The sequence below is a fragment of the Theobroma cacao genome, chromosome 4 (assembly GCF_000208745.1).
Source record: "Theobroma cacao cultivar B97-61/B2 chromosome 4, Criollo_cocoa_genome_V2, whole genome shotgun sequence".
Classification (NCBI taxonomy): Eukaryota; Viridiplantae; Streptophyta; class Magnoliopsida; order Malvales; family Malvaceae; genus Theobroma; species Theobroma cacao.
The window spans coordinates 3,542,627-3,552,724 of record NC_030853.1 but is presented as its reverse complement, the minus strand read 5'-3'; the positions used below and the strand labels follow the sequence as shown (position 1 = coordinate 3,552,724).

The 10,098-nt window shown below is 37.1% G+C and overlaps 2 protein-coding genes across 3 annotated transcripts; both read right to left on the bottom strand.

Annotated features, from left to right (window-relative positions):
* LOC18601176 (DEAD-box ATP-dependent RNA helicase 41) lies at positions 613-7,613 on the bottom strand. Of its 2 annotated transcripts, none has more exons than XM_007032026.2 (3): positions 7,307-7,613; positions 7,001-7,092; positions 613-3,147 (listed from the first exon to the last, which is right to left on the bottom strand). In XM_007032026.2, the coding sequence occupies exons 2-3, from the start codon at positions 7,068-7,070 to the stop codon at positions 1,601-1,603; spliced, it is 1,617 nt and encodes a 538-aa protein (XP_007032088.2). In that variant the 5' UTR covers positions 7,071-7,092; positions 7,307-7,613; the 3' UTR covers positions 613-1,600. The 2 variants fall into 2 exon arrangements, with proteins under 2 accessions (XP_007032088.2, XP_017975090.1); XM_018119601.1 differs by having other exon boundaries at positions 7,346-7,613.
* Positions 7,821-9,415, bottom strand: LOC18601175. The gene has a single exon (XM_007032024.2). The coding sequence runs from the start codon at positions 8,739-8,741 to the stop codon at positions 8,112-8,114; it is 630 nt and encodes a 209-aa protein (XP_007032086.2). The 5' UTR covers positions 8,742-9,415; the 3' UTR covers positions 7,821-8,111.

Below are 10,098 nucleotides of genomic sequence, written 5' to 3'. Positions count from 1 at the left end.
ATGCTCAAACTATCGGTAAATCTTTACCAAATCAACCACAATTTCAACTCAAAAAGCCAAAACTTTTCAATAATAGTGCACACTTGTTTTTCTGTTTGATGATATATGTGCAAGAGTATCACAAAATTGAGGATTTTAATTTTGAAAAGATTCGAAATAGAAGAGATCGGATTAAAGAAAGGTTGAATAATGATTGACCCTCACTGGGGTTGTCTTTGAAATTTGTTGTTTTCCGAAGTTATTTACGTATTGAAAAAATTAATGCAATTAAAAATTAAGAATATCAACCAATTGACTCAATTAGTTATTTTACTTATATATATATATATATATATTATAGATATCATTATTAAATAAAATAAAAAAATAAATATTTATTAATAAAATAATATTTTGATTTTCGAAGCAAGTAAAGTCCGATTTTCGTTACTGAAAACTAAGCTTTTAGAGATATCATATTTTTATAAAATGAAAGATAATTTCATTTATTTTTTTTGACCTTTCTTTTCATTGACTTCTAACATCTTTTTCATCGACTTTTAAACGTCCAAAAATTTAAAAATAAATTTCTAAAAGTCCATTTCCGTGAAGCAAACGAAGTCAGGATGTAACTCAAGTTAAATGCAAATGATTGAGTTTCCTTAGTCCAGAAGAACTCTTTGCCATTCCAATCACCTTACCCATGTGAAGTCTTTACACATTTCCCCGCAGCTTCCGGATAGATGTCTCATGGCAAGTCCTTAACTGAACTCCGCGCAATCTTAAATTCTACAAACTGAACTTAAGAAATCTCCAACTTTACAAAATAACGAAAACAACTTAAGCTCAGATTTTAAAATTTAAGATCAAGTTGTGCTCTCTAGTTGAGCTTAAGTCTTGACACATGACATATACACTATCCGGACCATATCGCCATACATCTTCCGGAACCTGTTCGATACAGCATCCTGTTTCAGCTAAATTATTATTTATTAAGTATATTAGTCCTCATTATTCATATAGCAACCAGACCTTCCTTCTTTCCAGTTTTTCAACATATCTGGACTTCAGCCATTAAGGATCCAGCCGGTAAATTATTTCACACCATCAGTTACAATAAGGGAAGCATGGAGCAAAGAATATGCCATTGCTTTCGTCAATACGCATTCAGGGCAAAGCTCTGTAAACAAAAGAAAATATACAGCTTTTGCTCGAACTGCAATTCAGTAGTTCAACGTGTGAATGTCTTGTTAGGATTTCTACTTTTGAATCTTAAGAATCATCTATGTGAACCTTCCTCAACTGAAGACAGACATACCGCTTAGTCATAGCATTGCACAAACAAGATCAAGTTCTAACTTGATCCAACACCATTTCGTCCAGGCTGCGGTACCAATGTGCCGTTACACACCTGCCCTCACTCCTCACTTTGAAGAAGAGCCATATTTTATCAACTACTTCAAACTAACAAACCCACTTGTACAATCGGGTCAAAGCAAAACCTTTTTGCATTTTTGGCTTCTTAAAACCAACTGTAAGAATGGTGGGTTGCTACTAAATATTTCCAAGACTCTCAACTGAACTGAATGAATTACACTGACAAACCAAAGGCGCCACAACTTCAGCAACCATACTTTCGTTTTTTAAAGCCCTTGCCTTTGCCTGACGGAAAAGAAACAACTGTATATCGTGAATTACTAAGTTCTTGAGGAATAACTGCCCCAGAAGATTTTAAAATATCAACCAACTCTGGAAACAAATTCTTATTCTCCTCGTTCACAAAAACAATAGCCGTACCCTCCTCCCCTAGTCTAGATGCCCTCCCAATCTGATGGACATACTCCTTAATGGAACTGGGCATATCAAACACTATGACCTGTCTCACACCTAAAAAATCAATTCCACGACCCAATACTCCAGTGGACACAATTACTGAAACTTCTCCAACTAAAAACAACCTCAATATTTCTCTCCTTTCATTCATGGACTTCTCCCCATGAAGTGACAAAGCTTTAATTCCAGTGGAGACAGTAATTGCATTAGATAGGAGATCTGCCCCAACTCTGGAACCCACATAGACCACAATAGGTGGTGTAAAATGTTTGCTCCTCAATATGTCAAAAAGCTTTTGCTTTTTTTTATTTGACTCAACCCAGATAGGTAGCTGCTTCACAGCCTTATTTGGCCTGTTAGGCTTGCCAATAGAAAAAACAGTAACATCTTTTGCCATAAAACTTGCTATTTTCTCTATATCTTGTGAAATTGTTGCCGAATACATCAATACCTGTGGTTGTGATAGAGCCCTAAAAATCTGCATCACCTGGTCTCGGAAGCCCCTTTGAAGAATGCAGTCCACTTCATCCAGACCAAATATCTTTACATCATTTAGTTCTACATCATGCTTTGTTAAAAGATCAATAAGCCTGCCTGGTGTTCCAATAATGAGTTCCACTCCTTGCTGAATGCGGTAGAGTTGTCTAGCCATCGGATCTCCACCAACCACAAGTGCAGTTTTGAATGGCAAACCTTTTCCAAGCAACTTAGCATTGTCCTCAACTTGGATACACAGCTCTCTAGTTGGTGTTAGAACCACTGCTATTGGCTTTTTGTGATTTGAGAAGTTGCTACGGCGAAAATTTGCACAATGAGAAATAATAGGAATCAGAAAGGAAGCAGTTTTCCCTGAGCCTGTGTCAGCTGAAACAAGCAAGCTTTTGCCATCTAAAGCAGCTGGGATTACTTGCATCTGGACAGGTGTGGGCATGCCATATCCAGCAGTTTCTATATTTTGTAGGAGCTTCTGAGGAAGAGCACAGGAAGAAAATGCCACAATGGGAGCAGGAATCACATCTCCCTTGACGTGGATTTCAAGTTTCTTTCTAAGCAATTCAGCTTGATCACCAGTTAAAAATTGAAACCCTGATTTATCAACAGAATCTCTTACATAAAAGCACTCATCAGTAGCAGGTAATCTTTGAGTAGAGGAGGGACCAACTGGCAACAAGGAGTTAGCAATCCCAGAGAGTAGAGTTTGTTTACATTCCAAGCTGCAAATATCATCATCAGTCTCATCGCATACATACTCACCATAGCGGCCACAAATAACACATTTAGGTTCCTCAGCCAGAGCATCTCTCTGTTCCGTAGAACTCTTTTTAACATAATTATCTGCATAATAGATGCAACACTCAATGCAGTAAATAGATAAGTTGAGCTTATAGTACCAAGAAGCAAACCAGAAGAAGAAAAACAATGTCATGAAAGGTTTGTAATTAATCAAATCCTACAACAAAAATGGTCACTCAAAATGCAAAGCTAAAGGCTTGCAAATTGAACAAACTTAACACAAAAACCAACAATGAAACATAACAGAAAACAGTAATTAATAGCTTAATTACAAATACAGACAATAAAAGAAAAATAAGGTAAAGAAATGCAGCTATATAAAGCAAAATAAGATTGCCCAGGTGAGAGGAATACGCTGCAAGAATTAACAGAAAAAAAATTTATCAAGTCAACAGTGATGTATAATTGCTGATCCCTTGATGAATATCTATTTGTAAAGCTGAAGTTTTGCAAGAAGCATCCCTATCTCCATCTTCCATGATTTAAGTTGGTTAAAATGACCTAAATGGCAGAATTAGAATTATGAAACAAGGTGTAAAGTAGAAGAAACAGAAGAAAATTGCTGTCTGTTGTTTGCGAAGAGCAGATATATGGAATCTTAAAACCCTATGTAACGTTTCTATCAGGCACAAGAGAAAGTCAAAGACATTTGGAAATGGCAATTCCACATTAAAACAGATTCTAAAAAGTTTATTTAAACAAAACATTTAAATGAGAACTGAAGAGAGATGTGTAACAGAAAATGTGGAGACAGGTATAGTAATAGTGAAAGAAAGATGTTTAGCAGCTTGATATCATCGCTAATGGTGAAATGAAGACGCAATCGCATCCATTTATATATGAGAAGACAAGGGTAACATGAAATAACATACTCAAAGGTATTAGCCGTTCGATTTTACTATCAGGACCATCCTCTTTTCACACTTAGCTGGGAAATAAAACTTCATTTAAACAGAAAGAGGGATGTTCTTTTTTCTTTTTTAATTGACAACAAAAACAAAAGACCATGACGCAAGTAACAATACCAAAAAGAAAGGGGGTGCCTTCGACAATATAGTTAAAAAATATATTTATTAAAAAAGTGATTTATGAGAAGGAAATAGACAACGAGAAATCTTTAATGAAGAGAAACAGATAATCTGCAAGGAATGATTAAGCAGCCAGCCCATAGCCCATAATTGTGTTCTCAATCTTGAGCAAAATGTGCAGGACAGAACAGAATTCAACACTTTGTATTACTTATTTTACAAGCAATTAACAAGGCAAACTAAATGAAATAAGATATGGGTTGAGGATGGAGCTGGAAGAAGCTGCTGCAAAGACATTTTGCCATTATTCTTGAGACAGCCACTACCGAAGACCAAGAAGAAGAGTGGTGCTGTTCGTAAAGAGAACAGATAAAATTAACAATTTAGAGATGCATACAAATGATCATGAGATGTTAAATTTTCTACTGGGTTTTATACTAGTTTTCTCTGGGACTACCATATAAAGTTATGAAGTTAATATCTTCTCCTAGAATACATAGATCTCCTATTGTGAACTAAACACCAATGCGCTTGTGAAAGGTCGCACCATGATCTCAATGATTAGAAATACGGGCCCGAGATTTAGTTACACATAAAATATTCTCAAGCCACAAAGACACTGTACCTATTTAAGTACATGTTTGTGATACTCCGGGGATTTGTTCATCTGGTCTGAAAGTGCACAAAACTGCAAAGCAAGGTGATGTGATTTGAATAACTAGTCATAAAGCTTGACTATAGTTGAGATAAATAAATGAGAGATTAAATTTAACCATTTGACAATTTCCATCACCAAAGACCTTCACTTCATATAGACCATAAACATGGAACCTGAGAAAAATGAGTGTTTTACTGAATACTTTTACCCAAGACAAAAAGCTAAAACAAGAAACTATAGAAGGTGCAGCCCTCCCTATGCAAAGACATTCTAGCATAAGCTTAATCACAAATTTTTCAATCATATTCTAAAAGAAAGAAAGAAAAGGTAAGCTTTGAGATGTCTGCTAGACAGAGGAAAAAGAATTTAGGCTTGAAGCTAAGGCCCAAGTAGGGACAAAAATATGCTCTAGTTCCAACCTCACCCGAAGAAAATCATGTTGCATAAGCCTTAATATTTTCCATTGAAGCTATAGCTTACAGTAAACAATTAACAAATGAGTCACATGCACCTACTTATGAATGTAGCATGAGCCTTAAAATTTCCGTACGTGTACGCACTACTTGTGAGTCGCATGCAGCCGTGCAGAAACTTGTGCATCCATGCAGATGCTTGCCCATGTGCACACACATTCATGAACTAATCATTTGAGAGAAAAATGTCTTGCTGCAGACCTAAGTCTTCAAAGTAAGCATAGACCATATACATCTGAACTCCCTGCAAGGGATAAGACTCATGGGCTCCAAAAATAGTAAATAAAAAACATATATTAGAAGGAAGGTGAAAAGTCCAGCGGGTAGACTGCTGAGCATTCAGGAAAACAGTGATAGTATTTATGTTAGATATCAGATCTCATAGATAAATCATAGATGCAAATCCTAAGATACGCTAGCATAGTTGCATCTACCTAAGATATGCTAGCATAGTTGCATCTACCTGGAAAAGAAAATAATGGAGTAAATTCATCTCCAACTATTGTGTCAAAAAAAAAAAATCAGTTTTTTGGTACATCAAATAAGAAAGACTTTTGAAAGCAGTGGCAACAGATTGATTACAGTGCAACCCTGAAGAGCCATGACTTCAATGGCATATGGATTTCACTTAATTTCTTACTTGAACATTCTTTATTTCATCCTCTAAATAATTTCTTTTATGTAAATCAGTTAAACTATTCAATTTTTTCAATAAATATAACGTATACCAATCAAGATGTCTTCCAATTTTGATCAACAATGCTACATAGATATGTATAATCGTGATATTTTTCAACATCTTCCCAATGAAGGAAGATTAGAAAACTTTTAAAATGCTTCTAAACTACGCTTTTGAAACTGTTAAGTACATACATCTGTAGAAGAGGTTGGTGATCCAAACTTGCATCACTTATGTTGGGAATCTAGGAATTTATGTGTGGGACGTGCTGAAATTTCAAGTATTTATAAGATAAGTACCGCTCTTTCATTTAAAGAAAAAAAAAGAACTATCACTCAATAAGAAATAAATTATAGCAATAACAGAATTAATATAATAAGCTAGGACCATGCAGATCAGGCAACTTTAATAATGCAGAAAGCAATGCAGTAAAAACTTCATTGATGGTAAAAATCTAGGCCATGGCCCTAAGAAGAGGCAGAGTGGATAAATGATGAAACAACAAGAGAACATCAAATGCATCATTGCTTGGAGGTAATAAATGCTTGACAAGAACTGCACAGACTGTTTCATAGAATTGAAGGGGAAAACAAAACAAACACGACAAGAAATTAGTTTTAAAATGAAAACAGAGAGCTAAATAAGAGAGACTAATCTATGAAGAAGATAAAAAACTTCAAAAGTTAAGGGAAATTAAATCAAATCAACGCAAGAAAAGGAAGGTGGGGGATCATACAGGAACAGGTGCAAGACCAGAAAGACATCTAGCAACAGCGCCATCTAACTTGGCACATTCTTCAGATAATAAGTTGAGCTTATGGTACCAAGGAGCAAACCAGAAGAAGAAAAAAAATGTCATAAAAGGTCTGTAATTAACCCCTACTACAACAAAAATGGACAATCAACATACAAAGCTAATGGCTTGCAAACAGAACAAACAAGGAGCAGGCCACACAAGAGCGAAGAATGAAACATAATAGAAAACAGTAATTGATAGCTTAATTACAAATACACACAATAAAAGAAAATTATCAAGTCAAAAGTGGCGTATAATTACCAATCCCTTGATGAACATCTTTTTGTAAGGCTAAATTTCTGCAAGAAGCATTCCTATCTCCATCCTCCATGATTTAAGTTGGTTAAAATGACCTAATTGACAGAATTTGAATTATGAAACAAGGTGTGAAGTAGAAGAAAATTGTAGTCTGTCGTTTGCAAAGAGCAGATGTATGGATTCTTAAAACCCAATGAAACGTTTCTACCAGGCAAAAACAAATGATAAAAGATATAGGTTGAGGATTATGCGGACATATGCGAACTAAGATTGCCCAGATATAACAAGCTCGAAAAGCTAAAGCCTTACAGAAAATCAAGAAGCAGGGAAAGGAAGAAAGACGCGAACCAAAATAAAGGGATTCCGGAAAAAGGCCTTGTCTTTCAACTTCCAACTATGAAAACTGGGGGGCTCAGTCTCAGCCTTTCCCCACTTCGGACGTCTGCACTTGGAAACTTAGCATCAGGATTCAGTAACAGGAAGACAGGAACTAATTAAACGCCAACCCCTTCGAAGTTCAACCCCCGACCGAACACACGCATACGCAACCTCAAACAAACTGAGCCCATGCTATATCGGGCTGGATTCCGCCGACCTACATGTTTTTCAATAGCCCAATTGGCTAACCATTCTCCGTATTCCTTAAGAAGTCTATAATCTTATATATAAAAGGTTAATTTTTATATATGTTATTATATTTGATAATTCACACACTATTTCTACTGTGAATGAATTATTGTTAATATTACTATCACTTGTTTATTACGCAATAAAAAAGCGAAGTACTTCCATTCTATCATAATGGAATAGCCCACAATTCGGATTGAAAAGCAAAGCAATATCCAACATGTTTTTCTTATTAATTTATGTAAAACCCTTTGGCATTCATTTCCACAAAAGCAGAGCATACATTGATTTTCTTTTCTTCACGTTAACAACAGAAATTAAGCCTAAGACGCTGACAAAGTACGATCCTCTTTGTCAATATGCCATTGGGGGGGGAGCGCCAGGCCATCCTCTAATGTTGCAGGCAAGGTCCGCATTAATCATGTAGTCATGTACAGCAACCAAAAACCTTTGCTGTCAGATCTGCCATATAATCCTATGGATACAGCTAGATGCTCCTCTCCAACATTTCCTGACGTCTCTTCAATGAAAGCTGTTTCTGCAACCTTATTTGACGGTGGAACCTCCTTATGAACAAGTCAGCTACTCGGTCTATCTCGTCCTCCAGCTTGAACTCTTCCCCTTTGTCTTCTTTTGAGTTCTTCACTATATCTATCACTGAGCCTCCTGGATCCTCAAACTCCATTTCTTCAGAGTCGAAAAGTGAGTGAGTGAGGTCTGGGTACTTGTCTTCCACCTCCTCATCATCCTCTCCTTCTTCATACTCCCCTTTCTCTTGCAGCTCCATCTCCATCTCCGTCTCTGTCCTTGTTGCACTTGGGAGCCACATAGCGCTATTACTATTGCAAAGCATGATTGCTTGGCTTTGCTGATCTTCAAGTCCACCAGCAACACCGTCTTCTAGTTCTTTGGAGTTTCTGTCATTCTGCCCCATCAAGCCGTTCAGCTTCTGGGATATGGAGCTCATCAAAAGTTTCTTGTTCCGAAGCAAGGAGAATATGACGAGGCGAGTCTTGATGGCTTTCGTTTTGCTCTTGAAAGCCAGGGTCTTGGCCTTGGCCATTGTGGTTAAATATGTTATTATCTGCTTCAAGAGTCCAGATGCTTTGTTCTTCATCTTCGCAACTTTAATTTCCTAGACTTCCCCAAACAAGAAATAAGGATTAAGATTGACTACAGAGTGAGACTGAGCGAGATTATGATAGGATAGCTGTGAAGAAATGAAGGGAGATTGGGATGGAAGTGTGTACAATAGAAAACTGTACGTTGGGAGGAAAAGAAGTGTTTTGGCACGAACGGAGAACATGAAGACTCAAAGGACTTATATAGTGCTTAATGGGACGATGGCAATCCCCTGGTTTGAGTGGATATTGCTGTGGCCTGTGCGGAAACAGAGAGCCAGAGAGAGAAAGAGTGGGGGCTAAGGAAAAGCAAAAGGGGCCAAAGCCATCAAAGTGAAAGTAAAAGTGACAAAAGCTACGACACGTGGCTCCATAACACAGCTTGGATGATCGTTAGGTGATTTCAGAAGCTGAAAGATTTTGCATTGGATTTGTTTATACTAATGTCAGTGGGGAAGAGCTGGCTTTTTCCTTCCTAGCCTCGACTTGTTTGATTTTCACGTTTACCGAAAAAAGAGAGTGACTGCTTTGCTAATTGCATGGGACTGGGAAGGGCTTTTCCTTGGTTACAAGGACACTTTCGGGACACTCACCACAACCACACGCTGCTGCTCAATTGTGTGCTTTATGCCCACCACCATTTTCCTTTGCTTGTTACAATTTTGCCCAAAAAGCAGATCAGTACAATAACATCTGTTTGTGCTTGCTGAATTATACTTATAATATCTGGAAACTTTACTCTTCAGCTAGCTTTATTGACTGTGGTTTTGTGGGGGGTGTTGTAGTGACAAAAACAACCGCAGAGTACCTTGGCTTCAGCCTTTAATAATTAGTCCTAGTACTTTCCCTGTACCAGAGCGGAGCAGAGGGTCAAGAGAGCTGGCCCAGTTGTTATCAAATTATTATTAATAGGGTAAATGGTTTTGCTTAATCCAGTTGTGTTGGTCGTTCGACACACGCCGCAAGTTGTTAAGCCAGAAAGCTACCGAGCAGGTACTGTGGCTTTGGGAAATCTAATTCCTGACAGTCAAAAGAGTACCAGATTCCCATAATGTTTTGGTTTCAACTGCACAGAATGATATGAAATGACCATGATTCTTGTTGTCTGTCAAAACTTAACCCCTAAGTCTTCATTTTCATACCATACTAAAAAAAATGAAAAAGAAAGAAAAATTCTCTTTTAAAGAAGCAGTAATCCTGCTACAGAAAGGAACAAGCTGCTAGCAGCAAAAACATTTCCCAAACCACCAACAAATTATAACATGATTATAGTTTGCAATGTTGATCATATCCTATAGCAATATTTTAGTTAAAGAATGTATTGGAAAAGTGAGTGATGTCTGGCGGAGACCC